At 38.1% G+C, this 24287-nt stretch overlaps 1 protein-coding gene across 13 annotated transcripts in view; it reads left to right on the top strand.

The window, feature by feature from the left end:
* The first annotated feature begins 4542 nt into the window (after window positions 1-4542).
* Window positions 4543-24287, top strand: part of sqa (spaghetti-squash activator) — a 44352-nt gene continuing 24607 nt past the window's right edge. The window contains exons 1-4 of one of the 13 annotated variants that reach the window (XM_086991536.1): window positions 4930-5432; window positions 6300-6557; window positions 10976-11048; window positions 16380-16491. In XM_086991536.1, coding sequence (XP_086847662.1) covers window positions 6455-6557; window positions 10976-11048; window positions 16380-16491 — 288 coding nt within the window. In that variant the 5' untranslated portion in view covers window positions 4930-5432; window positions 6300-6454. The other 12 variants (XM_086991528.1, XM_086991535.1, XM_086991527.1 and 9 more) reach the window with 12 other exon arrangements.

Here is a 24287-nt window from a genome sequence, read left to right as displayed (position 1 = left end):
TTTTACTCGCCTCATCAAAATCTACTAACTGGCAACGAAAAATCTCGCTTACTTACGAAACCATGTTAAATGTTTATCCAGATATCATATCAGAATTTTTCAATTGAAAGCTGGCGTTTGGGGTATAAGAACATGTTTAGCATTTTAATTTAGCTCATTAAAAACCTTCGGCGTATAAGAAGAAAGACCCCTATATTGACCTCCATGCTAGCTTTTGGCTGCCAATTTATCGGGGGAAAAAATTTGTAATGAAAATCCTACCAAAATGTAGCCATTACGACGTACTTATGGACATGTATTGAAAAAAAGAACGACGAAATGACGAAAATAAAAAATGCACCCCATTGTTGGACAGATATACAGACACTGCCAGCTGTAATCTCAGTTGTAATAAGTTTTATTATAATAAGAACCAAATTAACATCACACCCTTTAATAAACGAAAGAAACTAGTCGAAAAAAATATCCGCACAATTAAATGATATGAGCTGCGATGGGTCGTAAAGCATAAGTTATGACCCATCTGAATAAAGCTACTATTTTACAGTTAAATAGAAAACAAGTGAAATATTAAAAGTTACTCCTAACACCCATACTTCAGAATTCAAAAAACAAACGTCTTTCTAATATGTACGTTCTACAAATCTTTAGTGGTTTCAAGCAGATCATCAAAACGGGTAAATTTTCTTAAATGAACATTATTCTTTATGGAACAATTTCTCTTTGTAAAAAATACTTATTCAATCGCCGAATGCCCTATATATATATATATATATATATATATATATATATATATGGTTCAAATTTAAATTACCAAATTTGCAAATTAATCACACTAGCATTACGCACTTCTATAAGAAAAAAAAGTTACCCTTCAATAAAATATTCGCACAGTTTAAAAAAATTACTGCAACGCTTCATATTTCGTCAACTACGAACTATCTTGGCAAAAACTACGATTTGGTTGCTGAAAAATAAGAGTATAAATAAACAAAAATCACATGTTACCTTTTTGTAAAGCTTAAAAACAAACACCCTTTCAATATCAGCCTTTCTCAACGGTAATTGCAAAAAATAACGAACTTGCCGAGATTAACATTACGCTCTAAATGAAAAACAAATTCTTCGAAATGAGGAAGAGAAGGTATCTTAAACGCATTTCCTCCTACCACGCAACTTTTTGACCCTGAAAAATCCAGGTACTTTCCGGGGTTAATCTGGGTTGAAAAAACATAAAATTTTAGTAAAGCGCTAAAACGCTATAAAAAAAAAAGAAATGTCTATTTCGCTAAAAAAAATGTATTTCATCCATCTAAAAGTAAAATGCTAGGATATTTATAATAAAAATGACGCCGAATGGTGACCAGCTATTCCCTAGCAGCTTCTTCTATAAAATAACTTAAATACATGTTTATGCCACATCATTTTTACAAAAATATACATTTATTGATGATATATGAACATGGCTAATGCTGATAACCGTTTAATGCGGCCACTATTGCGCGGTGTTGTTTTCAAATGTGGAGAATGAGAAAGAAGTTGCTAGTTTTGCTTTATGATCAGCTAAACTAATATCCTCTATTGGGAAACATAAGGCTTCTTAGATACTAGACAAACTCAAAGGTTTTGCCCTGCGTTCGTTTGTTATTGGTTAATTCAACTAATCTCATTCGTTGATATGATACCTAGTCTAACGTAAATTTAGTCGAGTACAAATCAGCAGTTCTCCCGTTGCAGTAGCTTCTACGCACCTAACCCGTCAATATTTTATGCTAACGCATCAGTCCATTCTGATATGAACTAACTGAAGCGGCGTCACATCTGGTCTAGCATAAACTAAAGTTGGATCTCAGAGCTACGTCTTTACGGTTCTCCAGCTGCAATTCTACTACGAGTTCCGTTATTACACCACGGCTATATTGTTACATAAATTATATTTCTCCAGTTCTATAAATTGATTAGCAGCATTCATTTCATTTCCTTTAGAATGTTATGACAATCCTATTATTATTCTGCAGGTATTACATCGGCATATTCGAACTATGTATTTCTGTTATGCTAATTTAAAAGTTAATTATTCGGTTGCAGTAATTGTACGTTATTCATTGGGTCAGCTTCTGATTTTGTGTCGGTAACACGTGCAGCCATTTGACATGCCTGTTCCGATTTTGCAGGAATAAGTGAACTCGAATTCAAAATTTCAATATAAACCCAAGCAAATTTTACTTCATTTGTAAATGTAAAGGAAATCGCCAGCCATGCACGCAACGCGGCTCTGAAATCTTACCTTACGCAGACCCCATAGCTTCTTACGGTTACTTCCATTAAGTGCTGATGTAACGTCAATATGCTGTAAAATAAATTTATTTATTCCAAGACTTCCGCATTAAATTTATAGCTTATTTCGCAAATTTTGAAAAAACGATCAGCTTTCCGATACACAGCTTTCGCAATTTTTCGACGGCTGCCAAGCAAATCGTCAACTTGCCCTAATTAGCGTTACACTGCATAGAAAACGGAAATGATCCTTAAAAATGTATCAATCCAATCGAGAAATATGAACCATATATGGCCGTATTTCATCAACCATTTTGCAAATTAAACAGATAAGCACTACGTCCCCATATAAGATAAAGTAACTTTTCTCAGCCAAAAGTGTTCGCACAGTTGAAAAGTAAACTAAAGTAGTTGATATTTAATTAATTATAGACCGTCGCGGCAAAAATCACCATTTTTAGACTATATACTGAAAATATGAACTATTGAAAACTATTCTCCAAACCCAATTTTGCGCTTATTTTGTAGAGCTTGTTAAAACAAACGACTTTGCGTATAAACCTTCAAGCAGTTTTCAATCATTGTCAAGCATATTGTAGAAAACAACGAACCTTCCTAAAATAACACTACTTTGCAGGATAAATCTATACTCAATAAAAAGAGGATAAGCGAACACTTAAGCACAGAATTTATTTTTTAGTAGTATAGACTGAAAAGGCCCGCGAATCTCGTTCCACACTAGCTTTGCCGTTGAGTTAGCTAATTTGATTCTTTGATATTACACCTGGTTGAATCTAAACCATATGCACATCAACTATTACCTTGTTAGAAGTGCTCCAGCTCATTTAACTCAGTAGCATTTTACAGTTATTGTATCGGCCTGTTCTGATGGACACGACTTGGGTCTACGTTAAAAACGACCTGACAAAGGTTATAGTTTATCTACAGGTCTACTCCAATTTGTGGCATTTCTTATGGTATTCTGCAACACCAACTCCGGTGTCCCGTTACAGGTATCCCGCTAAACGATTGATGATTAGTGTGCGGTGTTTAATATTGTGTCCACCAAAAAAAGAGTTCAAGAAATTGACAACGCACGTCAGTTAGATTGAAACATAAATAAAACTTCGGATAATCATTGAAGGACTGTCCGTCTCCTTAGAGGGACGGTATTCCCTAATGACACCGAACGAAGTCTTCTGAAATTAACAATTGTATTGTGTAATATTTTCCTGGAAAATCTTTGCAAGTATGTTACTTTTGTATTGTGTGCAAATTAGCCATGTCGACAGGTAATTGTATGTCATGAAATGCAACTTAACCTTAGATGCAAAGGAAATATGGTGCTTCATCTTTAAAGAAGTCTACAATGACGGCAAACCCTGCACATCATGCACATGTTGAATCCTTTATAGTCTAGAACTTTCATTATTATCGCGATGTTAGCGTTCACTGTTGTAGTGTTAACAGTATACTACGTTGCAGCAAATCGAAGAAGAAGAAGATGCCAGCAAGACGATACCATTTTCGACTCTACAGCGAATGAGCCTTATTATGTAACTACGAGTTTATTCTACGGGCCGAAAGCATTATTGTCCACGTAGGCTGAAAGTTTACTCTCAATATACCGTTCGAAAAGTTTAGCGGTAAAACTTGTGAGAACTATAGATCAATAATTAAGACCGATCGACCATACGCTTATATAGCGGACGCGCCTCAAATATTTGCCTCGAAAGTTATTGTCAAATCGAAGGCATAAATATATATGTGAATTGTACAGCTATTACGGAAATGACTCACCTTTTTATCTTAGCCACGACGTGACTTAGATCATCCCTGAAATCAGTTTATTTATTTCGATTATCTTCGGTAGCGGTATTCTGCTACATTGCTTGGCATAACGGTTCAGAACTTCATAATGACCGCAATTCTCTGCACTCTTCTTTCTTTTACCTTCGTGGTATATACATTTTAAAGTCAACAGTTACGCAAATACGCTTCCGTTCCACGTCCCTTTTTTACAAAAAATAGGGGCGAAGTCTTTTGTAGTTCACGAGCAGCGCCACGTAATAATTTTACAGGCTTCCCATAAAAAAGAAAATCACTTCAATACACTATATATATTATAACCTTGCAAGTAACGGTGGCAGCAAGCTAACAGATTAGACAACTGGCAATTATGATCTGGCCTCCGGAGTATAGAAGTGCATTCTGTGACTATCTTTGAACGGTGAAAGAACGTGAAAGCCCGTTAAAAGCAATAGTAGTCAAGCCATTTAAAAAGCCGCTGGGATCTATAAATGCAACCGCAACTTGTGTAACAATGCTATATCTTGTCTTTCTATAGGCTTCACCACCCTACGCAATCAACCGCCCTCCGTGACACACAAGGAGTGCGATTAAAGATGTATGTCTTGAGTCTTAAAATTGGCAGCTAAGAAACTAGATATTGCTAACGGTAACAACAGAATCTGTTCCCTGTAACAATTACTGTCGCATCGCAAATAGACAAAACATTCTCCTTTTCTATATCAATATAAAAAAGGAGAATGTATCTACCCTATATATACATATACATGTATATATATATCGTTTTAAGCTCGGTGCCTCTGAGTTGGCGCAATGTAGCTAGTGTAGGGCTGCCTCCTTCCTATCATTTATCTCGCGTTGTTCAGTTCCGCTATTTCACCTACACTCCGCCGCCTTTCTTATCGGCACTAGTTGGTAACCGACGAGCTCTATCAGATCTTGCGAGCCCTCCTTTGGTAGGAATGATCCGGCTCTAGAATCTACAGCACTATGAGCGGCTTTATCTAGTCGTTCGGGGTTAGGACTTTGCTTTCAAGCGGCATTTATGAACAGAGAGAGAGAGAGAGCACAGATCGTACAAGGAAAAGAGAACGGTAAAGAATAAGAAAGAGAAAAATAGTCAGCTTTCCCAGGCAGTGGCTGCTGTTTGCTCAACGAAACTGCGTAGCCTATCCAGCTGGGTCTCTACAACTGAAACTCAATAACAGCTCTCTGCGCACCCGCAAAAGAAATAGAGTTTAGTAGCTACTGATTAACTAATGTGTATTTCAACCAGAATCAGCAGAATTCACGGAAGGTGAGCACGCCTGAACACACAGTTCGGCCATCCATTTGCAGACCTTTTGGTAAGTGGAACTCTGCTAGCGGCAGCAATGTTTTAGCCTGTAGCACTAAGCCAATAATAACAAGCCTTTAGCTGCGAGCGCAGCATCAGCTTTTCTCCTTAAAACCTACATTGGTGCCGATGCTACTACTGGTGTGCGAGCAGCCGCTATCTGCTAGACTGCCATGGGACAACGATACACTGCCTCAAGAAGCGCCATGAACAAACAACCGAACGAATGGACTGTTGTGCTAAACAGGGTTGAGTTGGTGAGGTGGGTTATAAACCCATCAGGAGAATGCGCGCCTTCGCACTTTAGTCGCTGTCGACTGCAACTGCTGTAGTGCAACCAATGCAGAATGAACTAGCAAAAAGGCCAGTAGGAAATACGCCTAGCTTGTGCTTTGATTTGCCTAAAATGCTAGTAGTATACCACGCACCTGATGCTGCTTGTAGCCACCGGTTTCATATCGATTACATGCAAGTTAACCGTGTTGGCCGAAAGCTATAAGTTGTTTTCGGTCAGACAGGTGGCAGCATATGCCTTGAATCTCTTACAGTGGATTGACCTGCCGAATAGCTGAAAAAGCTATAAAAACATTGCGGTTCTTTACTAAGGAGCACCTGATTCCCCTCAGCTGAAGAGCAAACGATATAAGTGAAACCTTTTCAACCAGAAAGTTTTTCCTCCACCGTCTCCCGATCTATCCTTAGTAGAGTGTATCGTCCCAAATATCTGAACCGCATGGTGTTCGCGAACAGCTGAATTTCCTGTTGCTCGAGTGGCTAACAATGGATCTGATTTGTAAATAGGTAGTCAAGTTTAGTTTCTCATAGAGCATTACCGATTCAACGATTTTCTTCAACCTTTCGCATTGTGTCCATGCAGTTTTATAGCTAGCCTGTGTCAACAATAATTCAACGCTGTTCTTCAGAGTCGCGGGAGATAAACTACTTAAGTACCGAACCAAGAAAGGAAGATTGGTATTTTGCAAAGCTCAGTCAAGGTGTTATTAAGAATGTCCGTGTTCGTTTCGGAGGTTGATGAGGAGGAGAGAAACGAGGCTCATTTTGAGAGAAGACATGTTACTATCAAGAAAGGCGAAGACCTTAAAGCGCTCTACAAACTCAACGAAGAGCTTGGGAGGTAAGGTAATTTTCAATTATAGTTTTTAAGCACGTTTAAGGTTAACATGTATTTTTAAATTATTTGTCACCGTTTATGAGTATCGTAACTTCATCATTACCAATAAATCAAAGTACACCGTTTAACCATCATGTTGATAAAATATTTTCATTGTACCAGTTTTCAGCTCCGGCAATACAACATCAACACGTACGCTTCATGTATATCCAAAGTAGTCCTTGTACTGTAGTTGCAGGTTAATATAATTATCTTCCGCACATCAGATAAAAATCTTTTGAATTATATACACAGTTGTGATAAAGTTTAAAGTAGGCTTCATAAAACCACATAAATATCTCTTACCCTTTATCTTTACGCATTACGCTTTCTTCGTATCTTACGCATAATTAAGGAGATCGCGATCTAACTGATGACGCTGTCTTGGTCAACACATCTCTATGTTTTAACGTGTAAAATATGACTTGAAAAGATGCGAAGCGTACCTAATTTAAGAATAGGTTCATGTTTCAAGACTTACAAATGTTCGAACGTACAATCGATTTTCATTGCTCGTGTCTGTGAAGCATTACAGATAGTTACAAGTTCTTGGGCTCTCCAAGTCCTTTTTCTGCAAATCAATTCCTTGTTTTATGTCATCTTATATCGATCTTAAAATATTTAGTTAGGATAAGCTTAAATGTATAAAATTTCTGGGCGTAATAAAATATGCATTCAACGTTTAACACTCAACAACGATCTTCCCAGATAGAGAAAAATTCAGCAAAACGCTATAGAAAACATCGCGCTGAACATTTTGGATTTTGAGCAAGCACAAGCCCGTTAACAGCTATCTTAGTAGAGCCGAAAAAAGGCTACAAAATCTAGATTGAGAAGCAAGCTTTTTCTTTTTCGTCTATTGGGAAGTTGCGCATTATGAATTTATGCTGCAGCGCTCTACAGTCATTAAGGCGTATTAGCAAGAAGGTTTAGGAGATTTGCATAGTGAGGTTTTCTAAAACGAGCCTAAGCTCGAGAAAAAGTCTTTTTCAAAACTTTTTCACTATGATCATGTACCGCCTCGCATATCACTACTTAAGTGCCTTTTGCAGTAAAAACTCAGTAAATGGAAAAGCTTCTTGCAAGATCAAGGACATCCAATTAAATAAGGGTAGGCCTAAGTTCTAGTGCTATGATCGGATTCCAAACTATTTTACCGATTGGAAAAACGGTGGCGCACGTGCGTCGAATTTGACGGGAATGATATTGGAGGGGATAGCTGGCACCTAAACAACTAAGGCATTATTGATATTGATTAATACGCTCAGTAAAAAGTAAAAGGATACAAATTCTCATTACTTTTCGGACCCTGTAATACATTTAATTTCTGTCAACAATTTCAACTGCATCACAATCATTTGCGTGATCACACAGAACTTCTTTATTTTTAATTAATTTCGTGAAATACTTCAGGGCAGCGCTTTAACCTGTCATTTATACTAAGCAACGAAAAATCATTGTTTGCTGTAAAACATCGCTATTATCTACACCTCAATTGGTGGGGTCCCAATTAATTTATCTCGTTTACAAAAAGAAGATTGCCGAATATAGTTGGAGACAGCCTGTTATAACCCAGTGTTTCCATAAGCGAAGGCCTTGACTTTTATTGCAGAGGTTTATTTAAAAACATATGGTCTTTGTCCATGTTTTTTTAAATAAACCTCTGCAGTTTTTTTTTGTTGTATGGACAGAGGATAATAGTTCATGCAGCATTGGTTCGGTTTTTATGCCCACGGAACTCGCAAGATGGAGCAAGGAATTAATACTAGCTGGTCTTTCCGATGCATATATTATCTTCTTGATAGAATCAAAATACTTTGGTAGTGAAATTACCTATTAAACTATAAAAAAAGAAAAAAAAGATAGATAGATATCGTCGCGATAATTCACACTCCGCTCCAAAACCTCACAACTAATTAAATTTAACGATGCGGAGTACTTATTTATATGACTAGGACAGCTACTGCTTTTGTAGACAGACAAATTTGTACATTTCAGGCATTTTCCCTCCAGGTGAGAAACGTTTAAAGTAATCGTTCAGCTCGTTGATCTGGAGGATTACCTTAAACTAACTACACATTCCGTGAAAAAAGCGTAGAAAGACATTTGGACGTTTTTCTTACGTCTTCACGATTATTCATAAATTACACATTCATAAAGATTGAAGTCATTAATCAACTGCGTGCTAAGGATGTTTCGTGCAATTTTGCCTCGTACGATGTTTCAAACAAGTTAGAACGGAGAGTAGCTTTTGCAGTATCAGCGGTCTACTGGAACTCTTTTTAATCGTGAATGCATTGAAATATTTACAGTTTAGTATCATCTTAGCACGGTACTCATGCAACAATAATAGCATTCAAAGTGCTTTAAGGTGTTAGTGAAGATCTTATTACTTCGGACTCTTTACACTCTTTGCACATTATTTCCAAATTATAATATTTAGAAGTATATGCCTCACTCGGTTTATGGAAATACATTTAGTGTACGCAATACCTTACAACCAATTGTCCACATGTCCGATACACTCTCAAGCACCCTGAACTTATTATCGTTCCTGTCGGATTAATGTTTTAACTTGTTCAATAACGCGAAGCTTTCCTATTGAGATTTCCAGGGTCCTATTGGAAATTCCCTTTGCCTGGTAAATGGCGAATCGGTGGGACCGTCTAAGATGTCGATATACGCAACTTAAGAAGTTTCACACGGAATACACGTTTGGGCACACGCTCGACATCCGTTGTTCATTTATGTTTAGGTTAGAGATCATCACTACATAGCTTATAAAACCATTCTATCACAACTTATTCTATGTAACGTGGCACATGAGTGCAGGTCATCAGTAGTCCCAAGATTCGCCAAAATTTGAGGATTCATATACAAGTAATTTAGTACAGTCGTAAACGAAGAGTATTAATCAAAATGGTCTTCAATAAGGGACTCTATAATTTAGGCTTTATATGGGCCTCTCATGAAATTTTTTGAAAGCAGTGTTGCTGTCCCAGCTCCTAGCAACTCGGTAACCTTTGCGTCATGCTTAATAATGCGAAAATGATTCGTATATAACCAAAAGAACACAATACGATTAAAGTCATTTATTGCTGCCTTCGGAAACATTATAAAAGAATGTCGCTAATTCAACGGTGACCCGTTACCACGCTTCCTACGGCAAGCATCAACAAGAGCCTACTAATTGGTTTTCATTCATTAATAGCGACCTCGTTTCTCTTAATATAGCTGATTTTCTGCTTTCTTTTCTGCCTCAGATTTCGGTATTGCTGTTTGCATATTACCGTAGGGATCTGTCAGCGCAGGCGACTCAATGTAAGCAAGCTGAAAGAGCCGAATAAGGATTACTGTCTATCGTTCTTCCTATTCCTCAGATACTCACTAAAGGATTAAGACTCCCAGATTAAAATGTTTCTATTAAGAGCCATAAAGCGCTAACACTAAGCTATCGCGGGAACCGTGAGGAGGTCTTGGTGTTATACTATTAGCTTCTGAGGATGACGTAATTGCAGAAAAGCATACTTTTGCCCGCTTGAATTTTCTGCTCATAATCAACGCCAATCATCCTGATTTCTGTCTTGGCCGTGTTTGGGACCGCTATGCGCTTAGCTTTTCATCGAACGTCTAATGAGCTAATAAAAAAATATTCTTAAAATTTTCTCTTTAAATATCACTAATTTTTCGTTACTGATTTATATATATGATTTGCTGTACAACTTCCTTTGATAGCCCAAGATTGTCAAAGTCTTCATCTTCACCTACTTTCATGCTTTTCTATGAAAACCAACATAAACGGTGTAAACGGTGATCAGCGTCAATGAATTGAAACATCAATTTTTAACTATATATTATTAATACGCCATCCTAGACTCAGATATGTAGGGTTAAAGGCTGAATTTATGAATGAAAAAAATTAATGGAATGCATTAAGTGTTACTCATAAATTCAGTGCCCACAAGAGTTTATAAAACTAGATTTAGGTTAGATGGATTAAATGCACGGGAATGACAGAATTCCTCAATACCAATGGAATGTTAAAGTTTTATGTAATACGCAATTTTTAATATATGATCATAAAATAATTGCAAAATAGCAACAGGTTAGTGGCAAGTGCGAAGTGCAAGGAGGAAGCGGTTAATAGGCACTCGAACTAAATCTAGAGATAAAAAAAACAACGTTGTTCAGTTGAATCGAAATACACATCTTAATATATGTAGCTTTCGTTTTTAGCTCGAAAATGCCTTAAGGGCTCTGATCTAAAACTGATATTTTCAAGTGAAAAAACCCCTTTTCGATATATCGGTTTTTCGCTTTTGTTTAAGTAACAATAGGGTGATGTAACAGAATAGGTTTGCCGACTTTACTTCTCAACGTAGGTCGTCAAGGGTCAGCTGAAGGTCGATTTCACGTTCATCCCTTAGAGTTCGGCCAAAGGTCAATACAGTTCATGTGAGTACTAGAAACCGAATAAATCAGCCAACATTAAAAAAATCCCTATAATACCTTGTAGAAATGTATCAAAAACCAACGTATCATGAGCGACACGAATCTAAAGCTGATAAACATATTAGAGCAAATCTATGAAATAACTGCAGAATAACGTGTTTGATGAGATAGGATAATTACAACGGGATAACAATTTACTTTCAACTTGGTCAGTTTTACAAGTGATGTGGTTATACTTTGAAAATTTAGAAATCAACCTGATTTTTTTAAGCATAAGGACCCATACAAGACATTAACGTCACTTGTTATAATTAAAAAATTGTTATAAAGAAGCTTTTTATCGTAGGAAAATAGGAAAGAGGAGTTGTTTAAACAAAATGTCAATGCTGAAACAGGGTAGCATAACAAACAAATTGCTACGGGATAAGATATAATTCGTTTGGTTATGTGTAGCACAAGCTTTTCTCACTGAGTATGGAGTCCATATATTATTCTACACTACCTACTCCATTTGCGAATTATTGTCCCTGAAATGTTGACCAGCAACACTCTTGATAGACACAAAACCTAATAACTTCTAGAACAAAGTTAAAACAGCCACAGAGGTCTGAGACCATACCTAAATCGAACGAAGCTTTTATTCCAGGTGTCCCCTTAGTAAACGACTGACACCCTGTTGCATATACTTCGTCTTCCCATTTCAATTAATCTGCCACGTGCCGTTATGGTGGAAATGTTGCAAAAATTGTGCAGCCACGCTACAGATATCTCATTGGCCGGTTATAGTATTTGATTTGTCTTATATCTTTACTGAAATGGTAAAAAAAAAAGTCGATAACTTTTTGGGCTTCAGGTTGCAGTACTGGTTGCAGGTTGCAATTTTTCGTAGTACAAATTAAGTAGACTTATGTACGTAACACAAGTTCCACGTGACACAACTCGTGCATGCAGATCGTTCATTTGTCGACGTCTCGCGTATAAATTGGTCACACAGCTTGTGTTTACATAAAAAAAATTGAGAACAACAAGAACGTATTTTGCTCAGCTTCGTTGTCATCGGTAAGCTGTGGTTGTATGCACATATTCCACTGGATTAACATTACGCACGGGAGAGAAACATTAGCCCAATAGTTATCCAGTCTTTTATGTAGGTCTTCAATCCTAAATCAGGTCACTTCAATGGGGTGTTTTGTGCAGGATAAAGCTGCTTCCCAGCACTTTCAGCAGTATGGATAGATGAGTAGACTAAGAAAACCTCGTCGCTGACTTTTTTACTAATCGTTAAGTTTGCCATGTAAATCGTCCACCTGGGTTTACGGAAATTATATATCAAGCATACACTGCCAGTTATTCCCTGCGCCTTGCCCGCTGCACATGTAACAATAGATTACCGTATGTGTTCACAAACAAGTTGTCAACAAACAACACTCAAACAAGATTTGTCTGTTCTCTTAAGATGTGTATTCCATTGCAAAGCTTTTCTATTCGCGATATTTCTCGTGTAGCTGTTATCGTGAAGGGGTAAATTTCCGGAGCTTCGTACGCCACTGAAAGCAAAGTAGAAATTCCTAATTGAAAGCTGTTTCTTCAAGAGTAATTGAGAACGTCGTTCATTGATTATTTACGAAGTTTTGTGTTTGCGTTATTCGGTATCTGACTGAACGCGTAGCGTACCTCTCCAGAGAACCTTTTGATGGAAGTTCTGGTAGAATTTTGACATTTACTTTATTGCCATGACGATATTGTAGAGTAGGCATCTTAAAATACTAGTTCATAGAACTTTACCTTTAGCTTGCTCTTAGGGTATTTGAAGGTTTGGTTGTGGTGGACATCGACGGTTAGAAGAGTCACGTTGTTTCTTATCCTTATAGTAATAATCGATGATTGCATTGTTGTAGAGGGTCCGCATGTGTAGCGGCTCGATAAGTTTTCCCACTCATCAAGATGATCAGAAACAGAGCTCTGCTTTCGCCATTTGTGTCCGTTCGGCATTTTGCATTGTTTGCTAGCAATGTTTATTGTTGAGATGGAGCCCTTTCTGTAGATGCAGGTCTTACCGAATGTAACAAAATTAGTTCCTGCTTTTGTTTTCAATGCGTCAATTACTTCAATTGCGAACTTGATAAAGTTAAAGCCGAAAGAAATTTAGTGTTTAGCGACAATTAGCTATGTAGAACTGCCTTAGAACGTTAGTTTAATCGGAATCCAGAATTCTCACACCTTAGTAAATTTTGTTTACTTACTGTTTGTCCAGGTGAAGAATCTTTGTGCCTGCGCTTGCAGCTATATTTCAGCTGGATCAACTGAACTGCGAAGAGTTAGGAATGCTCCTATCTTTGTTCGTTTATTGTGCTTGTCGTTTGCGTATAGGGATTGTTTTTCCCTTAAAAAGGCTCCTGGCTTTTGCATTAAGTAAACATGAAGTTGCTTGACAGGCGAATGGTGCTTGTAGCTCTGTAAATTCAATATTTTGCTACCTTTGGCGAAGCCTTATATATTGCCCATAAGGTATTGTTCGATCTTCGACCTATCCTATAGATTTCAACTTTATCGTTTTCTTTAGTCACGTATTTCGTGATGTACTGCATTAACCTAAGCGGTAATAACATTTCTATTATTGCTAGTGGCAGTCGAATGGCTTCACACGTTTTATATTATATGGAACAGTCCACTGTGACGTAATTCCATAATTCGCATGCTGTTAGTCCATTTTGTGGCTAACAAAACTTCATCTCGGAGTAACGCCGCTTTGATGTGTGTGCATTTGGTATAAGAGTTTAACCGCCTGGTGTTAGTCCGGCATCGCAGGAATAGGTTTTTCTTTAACAGGGAAATTGTCAGCTAAATCCAGTAGATTCTCACGCTGTTATTGTTCACTTAAAATAGTTACTATTTCAGGCTTCTGCGCGTTTCACGTCATCGTGAAGAGCAGTGACGCGGAATTTTTGTAGGCTTTAAGTTACGTACTAGACGACCTTGCGGGATTCGTCCCGCAGAATCATCTAATATGTATAGGCCAAGACTTGCTATGTCGTCCTCATTGGTTGAACGCGTCAGCGAGTCGCTTGTATGTTGTCGCTTTCAGAGAATCCCATTCGTCTTAAGTGTAGTTTTTTCAACTTCGCAGTGATGTCAATCAGGTACAATCGAAAAGTTGTTTGCTTGAAGAGGATTAGTTCCGCGATGGCAACATGCATCGTATCGTTAGATTAGTAGTTTGTTTTCGTTTGTGCGTAGTTTATAATGCCAGCGGTCAACGGCAATGGTAACAGGTGTCGCAAACTGTAGTATGATTGGTGTGACTTCGAACTGATCTGCGATCTACTCATTTATCTATTGTTCTCAGGTTGCTCACGAAGTGTCTCGCGCTGGGTGGGAGTTCCTTGCCTCTTATTGAAATAATCTATGTTTGTGTTTTGCGGTTTGTCTCACCTTTCATCCACGTCGATCAATAAACTCGTCTGTTGGTCGAGTGAGTTGTACGGACCTTCTCGATCACGTGCTTCCTATACTTCCTGTCTGTAGTTTACTTTATCCTCCCTAATGGCTGCAATTTTTAACCGGGACCGTTTCGGCACAGTAGCGCAGGTTGCTACACACCGCACATAAAAAATTTAGTAATTAGATAATTTTAAATTCCACTTTGAGCCCAATTTTGAACGCAGCACAAAGTAAGCAACTCCAAATGGGTCAGAAAACTGTTCAGTGTTACAACATGGGCACAGCTGTATATGCTGCGTAATATCTATATAATAATTCCATTTAATACCCAGCGCCTTCGTATTAATAGCGGAAAGCAATGGCCAGCCTCTAATATATAATATATAAAAAAAATCTTCCCAGGCATAAATACGTAGTATTTCATAAAAAAAATTGTGCTCTTTCATTTCATCCAACGAGTTGACTTGGGTCAGACAAATTGGCGGATCAGGACTTAATTACACCGTGAATAAATATAGATAAATGCCTGGGTTCTGCTTCTTCGTATATTTAATATACGTAGACACTAAAATTATGATACCAAAAACAATATCTTATGCAGACAATCATATATAGAAACTGTAGCTCCAGAAGTATTGATAAACGTCTCATAAGTTGTTCAGCATATTGTAAATAACAGACTAATGTTTGTGTCTCACAACAAGCAATAGGCCAGTTATATAATAAAATAACCTGCATATACATATGCTCAATAAGAAGTCTATTCCACCGCTCTAACACTTTATTACTATTGTAAACTTCGAACACCTTGGAGTCATGGTAACATAGGAACTGGATTCTAGCGAGTACACTACTAGATTAATTTAATCTACACATAGGTTTGACATAATTGTTTTACTATTTTTGTGGCTGCAATTTATACTAGCCTTTGTTTACGTTCAGCTACCTGTAAGCTCGTTAAGTTTGACGATCTATTTAGAAGAAAAAAGATTGAGGTCATTTAGCCAATTGAAATACCATTAAGAACTTTTTGTCATTGTTTTTTTTGACACTGAGTCACTGACAAAAAGTCAACAGAATGTCAAAATTATGTACAAAACTCATAGGGCATATTTTCTATAGAAGGCGCGAAGTCAGAGTTAATAATGTTAGTTGTTTTGCATACACAAAATACACAACCTCTAATGCAGATTGCTAGTACAATTGCAGCCTATATAATTTTTTTGGCTTAATAGAAGCTTTGAGTATATATATATATACTAGTAACCATCGAAGCGTCTTATTTATATCACCAGCGGAAGACTCCACTGCCAAGGTTTTTGAATTCAAGCTATTCGGAGTCCTTCATGTTTTATTTAGTGCCTGGCTCAGGTTTTCGGTCGGTAAGTTCGATAACTTGTGCTTCTCTAGAAGTGTATTGAAAAAAACTTCCCAATCACGTGTGTTGCTGGTATTTTTAAACTTGCCTATCAGATAATCAAATTAAAATACAATGTCAACCAAAAAATGGCGATAAACATTGTTAAACTACTTACACTTGTACAGCATACTTGAAAACCAAAGAATTATTTCAAAGGGGGTTTCCATTTACCCCATGAGTAATAATAGAGCTGTAATGTACGACGTCGACTAAACAATGATTCATATATTAGATAGATGGCACCTTTACGGTGTTGGTATTTAGTAATATTATTGCAATGCTTTTCATGGTGAATGGTAACGACTAGATTCGTCAGATCCAACGTTTTCCGGCAACTTCCGACGTTTATCCGGCAAGTCAGAGCTTGAGTCAGAGGCAAGGTAACCATCCAAAAAAAATCAAACGTTTTGCAAAATTTGCAAAAGGATAATAACCATACAGATACTCGCTTACTATTGCTGTTCCTTTTTCAGAGGCAAGTTCGGCGTCGTACACTTATGTGTAGAAAAAACTACAGGAAAAAACTTGGCAGCGAAATTCATCAAAACACAAAGGAAAGAAGATCGTGTCGATGTTCAAAGAGAAGTAAGTGAATGAACGGAACTTCAATATGTAATACCAACAAGTCTTTGATACTTTTATTTTAAAATGTTAAGAGTTTTTAAAACTGTTTAAAACACCTGATTTATGGTGAGTTACCCTTCAGTAATACATTTGTGGAAAAATCTAGCATCCGGCATTATATAGGAAAATAAGTTTGGCACACATTTAATGCTTGCGGACTTAAAAAATTAAGAATAAGAAAATATAAGCTCATAATTTGTACAGATTTGAACCAGGCTTAATTCAAGGGTGTACAAATTTTTAGTAGTATGCAGAAGATTCCGCATATTTACAGAATGCTTTTCACTATATTAAGCTTCACATTTCTCCTGTTAGGGAGCCTTTTCATTTTATTGCTAAAATAATTTTTATTGAGTTTCGAGCATCTGACCTTTTGAACTTGAGATAAAATTTGTCTAAAAAGTATAATAGTGTGCCTTTATATGCTTGATGTCGGTTTCCATTATATTCGGCTGTGGTTTGCATACGGAAATAAGCTTATTTTTTTCGCTTATAGTAATAAAGCACATTATATGCCAATTGTCATACCACTAGACAATAACCGTAACTCGTAAAGCTCGAGCTCGTATCTTACGTCGGTGCAGGTTTAATACATTAACACCTCGTAATTTGAGTCAAAAACGCTGTACGTCTCTTTGAACAGACTGGACATAGAACTAAAAGGTTTTCGCAGATTTGTTTCTTGGTTTGATAAGGGTTAATTGACTAAATATTTTGCGGAAAATTTCTCTTGACTGGTTTGAGCGTCTGTATATCCTGTAGACAATTTTCTTACGAAATGTGAGTTTCTTTCAAGGTATTGCTCGACTATTTGTTATTATTGTATTCAAATAGCCCTATATTTTTTACTTATTGCAAAATAGTATTTCAGTACTATTTAAGTTTGCAGGCATTAAAGTTCTTTGTGAAGTGGTAGACCTCAGGAAAGTAAGAGCAAAATGACATATGGCATTCGCCGTCAAACAGTCTTCCGTTGGAAGTATTTGTTCTGAGTTACAGCTTAAATCACTGCGACATCACTTGCCGCAAAGAATTCTCCACTGGTGGAGTCAACCACCATGGGGCTTCAGATCCACCTATCATCACCACTGACAGGAAATGACATAATTCCTATTCGAGTATAACAAAGACGACTGAACAATAGCTTATTTGTATCTAGGACAAAAATAGAGTGCTAACGACGGGGTTCTAAGCTTTGTTTAGGTGAAAACCAATGTGAGTTAAGCCCCGCATCAACCCTACAGCCGGTTCTTTAAATTAGGTGTATTGCAAGGTGGAGCAAGTAAGGTTGGTCCGAACAAATCAATTTATTTCAGCTGACGAAAGGTGAGAATCGGTTAGGATGAGTACGGTGAAGTTTAGAGACTCCCTAAGCTCATTCTATGCATGAAGGTGCACAATTATTGTGCTTATCACTTATTCCGCCATTTGCAGCTAACTCAAGGCGCTTTTCGGTTAAGTTCAAAACGTTTCCGAAAATATTTTTTCATGGCCCATGCTAAACTCTGTGATCCTTTATAGTTGGTAAGTGTGCATTAAACATATTCTTCAGCTACATTTCTGACTTCAAAGGCCCTTTATGACCCAGCGCAACGTGAGCCCAACATGGCCGGAGTAAATCAAGCCAAAGTAGGGGCTTCCCGGAGAAGCGCCATCTTTGCAAACGGAAAAGAAACGAACTGCGGTCAAATTATGTCTGATGATCGCGACTCTTGTTCGAATCTTTTATTTCTTTGTTGTCTTGAAAGGAAACACAAGTAGTGACGCTATAATTTGGTGTGTGTAGTTTTTGTTTAGCAATTTTTTTCACCGACCCTTAACTTGGAGCTCCTCAGAACTTCCGGCTCAGACACAGAAATGTGCGCAACAATGAAGTGATTATTGACAAGACTGCTAATGACTGAGTGTCATGCCACTTATGTTGTAAAGAATCAAAGCGTTCCGTTAAATATTGTCCATTTGAACTTGGTTCATTTAGTTTCACTAACCCGATTAACATTCCCATATCGCTACTCTTTTTACTGATTCGATAACTATCAACCATATTAACATCAGCATAGATCCTTCACTTTACGTCAGCTATGATGATCACCACTATTAGTGCGACGCATGCCCGTAGGGTGTTGTTCCGGTGATAGCTTAGTAGGTGACACATTAGCATGCTAATCCTAGGGACACGTTGAGGTTCAAATCCAGGCATAGACACGTTTCGTTCCTTCTGATCGAATGTCTACCGACGACACCGGACGTAAACACGCGAAAAATAGGGACTATTTTTAACAAGTACCGAGACACTATGACATTATTATAATTAGATTTACAAGTGTAGTTCAATACCAAACTAAAATGGTTAAAAATACAAATAAGCGGTAAATTAGGATAATGCTTATTTGTACGATCCTAACATAACGGGTTCGTATAGTATTTAATCAGCCTTCGTGAATAACGCGATACCGACACTTCAAACCGACCGCCAAAGATAAAGAATATGCAAGCGGTTTCCATAAAGAATTTGAACTCAGTTTTGTCCCAGTTTTTTGAAAATGATTTTATGGCCAGACTTATTACTTGATGAAAGATATTACCAACTCATTACGTTCTCATTCGTTTGACAATCCACGGTTTTTCTCGCTCATTATGTGCGCTTTTACAAGCCACGATGGATGCACTGGCAGAAGATAGTAGTAGATACCGCATAAGAAAATGTAAATGCAGTAGGCTGCTCTCTGGTACCCCCTCTAAAGTCTGGCTTATTGATAAACTTCACAGGTTTGACGATATTTTCCATGTACGGCCAGGCACTGTCTTACAGGATATACCTTCGTTTCGTTCGTTGAACCCTTTTGTCACATAGCTTCGTTCGCTCAATTTGTCTGAACGATATACAAATTCTTATTCACTGTCTTATTTTTTTACAGGCATTTGCCAGTACATAAGGCCTTCCATTCTCAGCAAGTGCATATCATTAGGCATATTTTCCGGAGCTGCCCATCCCTCTCTGCTTTTATCGACCCGGGACATTACTTTTCGTCACCGGTGATAATTCTATGTAAGGCCAGCCACTGTGACTAGTCTTGCGGCGCCGAGGGATATGTTGTAAGACAATGAGAAACAGTGTTTTCTGTGAGTAGTTATTAGTTTAGTTTCGACCAGCCCCTTCAATTATAGAACAAAGTGAATTGTTTTTTTATGCATATATATATATATCCGAACGGTGTTCGACACAAATTATTGACAAAATGGTGGAATGCTCTTTGCAATTACGCGAGCCTTTGGAGTCATAATGGTGCAATGAGCACTGCATTTAATCCACTGGTTCTATAAAGAGATTTGGCCGAGAGGCTTAGAAAGTCAAATTTGCGCAACTTTTTGTAAACCTACCTTTGTTGTTTTCCTCCTACTGAGCGTATTAGGGTTCTACCTGCTGACATAGTGTTATAGAGACCCTCGGATCCAACCTCCGAGTTACCCGCAGGTAAGATAATTGTTTACTGTTCGATAATTAAATAAAGCACCCTTTCAAATTAGCGTCCCTCATACGGTTCTAACACAAGACATATCGCGTTCAGCCTACCTAGCACAGGGGTTCCGTATGGCTAATGCCCGTGCGCCGAAAGCTGCGCAAAACAAAGCGATGTCGCAACTATTACAATTACAAGCAAAACCGAAGCCTGCGAAGAATTTTTTTCCATTTAAAATACTACTGGAAACCTTCTTCTCAGACAACAGAGCGGAAAATCGATAATCAAAAAGTTTGAAAGTGTGTGTTAAGTGCAAGGATGAAATAAAGCTCTGTTACCAATGTTCATTTTAAATTTAATCTAAGCGTGATATTTTATAGCACAGCATTCCTATTCATTATCCACTACATGAAATCATTACATTTGTAACAATTCTTGTTCTATCACAGCACAAACCGAATTGCTGAAAAAAAGTCAGATTTTTTCGGAGAACGACATCTAAGCTTTAAATACAAGCGGTCTGCATCTTAAAAAAGTGAAATCCCTGGTACAGCTTTTAAAACCTTATTTTGAATTAGTTCTGTGAGTGTGGTGTGCACTTTACCTCGTATTATTATAATACACATGGGGCACAGCTTAGGAGAGTATTGCCTATTGGGATATTGCAAAGGATCTCCAAATATCAAATCTCTAAAAGCAAGCTACACATCAAATCACAAAGGCATTTTGTGGATTTGGCTATGTCAATGTCGTTGCTTAATGGACTCAATGCTTATTCTTACGGGATTTTTCGTTCTTGAAGGCCCGTTTGATAGTCAGTAAGACGATTCAACAGACATTTCTGTCGCTTTGCAGCAAAATATCTGAAATTAATGTGGCTATGACGTAATTCTATTGTAGTTCGGGATGTTCCACTCAGTGCTTAAAGGTATGGATGGACTGGATTGTTCAACTTCATAAAACACTGAGCTCAGTTATCACGACTGTGACAGCTTCACTCCATATGACGTATGACAATTCTCCCCAAATTAATACTTTTTTGTGATTCAGGCTCAGTTACTTTTTACCAGGGTAAGTTTTATTTAGTGTATTTGTATCCAATCGCACACTAACATAGCACTCGAACAGAGTAAAAAATCAGCGAGTAGTGGGTGGTTTGGTCTTCTATTTATAGACAAAGACTTGCTGGTTACGGCCGTCAGTTGTGACTTAACATTTAAGAGCAATTTCCGCCAAGTTGTTCGTGCCTAAGACCTTCGGTTTTATGGCAAGATTCAGGACCAAGGTTGTAATTAGCAGACGACCTGATGCTTTAAATAAACGATCCGTAAGAGTGACTATAAAAATATTACAGCTATACTTCACCCGCGTCTTCATGATACTGCAGGATTTTGAAGATTATTTGAAGCATGAATAAATATAACGAAAGCAGCCGGACGAAAAACATGGTATTTGATGCTTAAGTTAATGTTCAATTAAGATTTATTATAAAAAAACGGTAGATCGTGCTAATTTGATCTAGCGAATCACAAATCCAACGGGACGTTGTCAGCTTTACAGGAATGGCAGAATAAATATTATAGTAACGATAAGCATGCTGAAAGGACATGGTAGAACGTACATCCAACCAAATGCCGCGTGCCTTACTGACCGTCAAGTCAAAGAGCAGTAATGCGGCTATAACCATTAGACACGCAACTAAGCTAATTTAAATCAGTATTCGAATGTCGAGTAGATGCATTGAATCTGAGCGCTTCGTAGTTCATTGACTGTGTTGAGATGACCGTTTTCAAGCTTTTTGTCTGAAACTCAACAGCAATTGGTATATATTTTATTTCATGCTAAGATTAGACCTTATTGTTTTCGAAAAGCTGACTATCTTTCTATTTATTGCCGTATTTGCTTGTTTCTCATTCGCTACGAGGTTTTGATATCGTATTAAATACATGTTTTGATTTGTATCACTATTTATTTACTACAAAGAAACATTGTAATTAGTCACTTTTAAGACAGTATTTGAATTCGACCTCTCGTTCAAATTCCCTCTGTATTTTCTCAAGTAGGTCTAGGTTTCTATCAAAAATTTAGCATGATATGCAAGAAAGACGGCCCAAATTGCAGGAGAGAATTTTTACATATAAGAATGTTGTTAGACCTCATAGACCTCACTCCTCACGAAGTTTTAGGGTGGAATTCCCACATATTATAAGGTTGTTGTGACCTATACACCTAACTCTTGGCCAAGGTTTAAAACTGAATTTTCCCGCATGGAAAAACGTTGTTAAAGTTTGGACCTAACTTCTGACCAAGTTTTAAAACAGAACTCCCACATACAAAAAACAACTAAATAGGTTAGTAGTTCAGATTGCACATCATGTACTACACCTGGCAATACATGAGTCATTTAGCTTTATATACAACCGCTATTGCTATTACTTTTTCTATCGCTGTCGGCTCCACGGAAAGTGCGGAAGTTATTCAAGCACAGAAGACGTTCCAAACGCGGATTCTGTTGTGGCATTTGAAATGCAAAATGGCAAAGCAGAGTTTAAAACATCTTTTAAGACAATATGGCTTTCGTCTTTGAAACTCAGTTTGCATTACTAATCAAAGATCTGTCGAAGTACAACTACATTGGAAGTTACTGCAAGGACTGCTCGATATGTATTGGGTTTTTTTACTTAAAAGTGACGATAATAATATTAGCAATAGCGCTCTAAGAAAAACTAATAAAACAAGACGCGAGTACAAGAATGAGCTGCAGACCAAAGCCTCGAATGAGTAGCGCGCATTGAGCGCAAGGCGCGGCAGCAGTTGCATCGCAGCGACAATTAATCTGTTCAGAACAACAAAAGAATAGTGAAAGAAGGAAAATCATTCGCATAATACAACCAGGAGGTTAAACTAAACAAACGATTGATTCCGCAAATCCATAGCTCAGATTACCAAAGCTGCTATGCGGGACAGAAAAAGATAAACGGTGCGTGAACAGCAACGAGCAGCGTCGTGATCGCAGCGAGATATTTCGCCTTTCTCTGGATGCTGATTTGAGTATATCCCAAAAATATTTCTACACCTTTGGTCTTTTTTCTTCCAGCTAGATATATTGCTTCTATCTTTTCCGCGGCTAGCCCTAAGTAATGTTCTTCCATCCATCGTTCTATAAGCTGGAGGGTTAGCCTTATTCTCTAGTTTCACCTCCGTCCGGGCTCTGATTACAAGAGCCAGGTCATCTGCATATGCTATGGTTTCTACACCCTCCGGTAGACCCGTCACTTGCAGTACGCCGTCGTAGGCTAGGTTCCAGAGTATTGGACCGAGGACCGATCCCTGCGGGACCCCAGCTGTGACCGCGCATCTTGTCCCATCCGCTATCAGTTTTCTGTTTTCTAAGTATGAACTGATGATCTTGCGTAAATACGTAGAAATGTCCTTTTCTTCCAGTGCTTCCATCAATTTCCCTAGTTCATGTTATTAAGGGCATTTCTAATATCCAGAAGGATTAGCAGCACGAAGTTTCAGCTTGCTGCTCATCTCCTCTCGCGCTATCCCGAGGACCCTGTCCACAGCTGTTAGTGTCGAAACGCCGTAGGTCTTGTCTTATTCCCGGGTTTTGGAATCAGTACCAGGTTTGCTTCCTTCCATATATCCGAGAATAACCCTCTCCATAGTATGTCGTTTGCCAATTTTTGAAATATCGTTGGCCATCTTTTGATTAGCATTCTGACTACTTCTGGCGGGACGCCATCCGGTCCCGGTGCTTTCCCCGCTGCTATTTTGTTTCCTGCTTCTGTTATTTCTTCCATTGTTACTTCTGGGATGTCTCTTTCATCAACCTTGAACGTTGTGTCGCCCCTCCACGGTTGCGTTGGGAACAGGCTTCTTACCGCTTTCACCTCTACATCGGGGGGGATCGGTGGCGATTTTTTTTTATTTTATCTATTATAATTTGGTAGGGAAATCCGAACACGTCTCGATCGACTGCTTTGATGAGTTTCTGCCAGGATCCTTCCTTACTACGTCGTATACTTTGTCTTAACTTGTTTCGGGCTTCCTGGTATTCACGGAGTTGTTGCATCGTTCTCTGCTCTGTTTCTGGTTGTAGATTGTTCGTACGTCTCTGCAAGCTTCTTGTTCTTATGTATGTGCATCTTTTCCTCACACACATTTCCCTAAGCTCTGCGATTTCCTTATTCCACCAGTGTTTTGGGCGGTGATGGTGTCGACCGCTGGACGGTTGTCGATCAGCTTTTGTGCATGCGTCGATCATAAGCGGACTGAGTTGCTGCGCGTCTA

Source organism: Varroa destructor, unplaced genomic scaffold (assembly GCF_002443255.2).
Source record: "Varroa destructor unplaced genomic scaffold, Vdes_3.0 BEIS01000005.1, whole genome shotgun sequence".
NCBI lineage: Eukaryota > Metazoa > Arthropoda > Arachnida > Mesostigmata > Varroidae > Varroa > Varroa destructor.
This window is presented reverse-complemented; position numbering and strand designations above follow the sequence as displayed.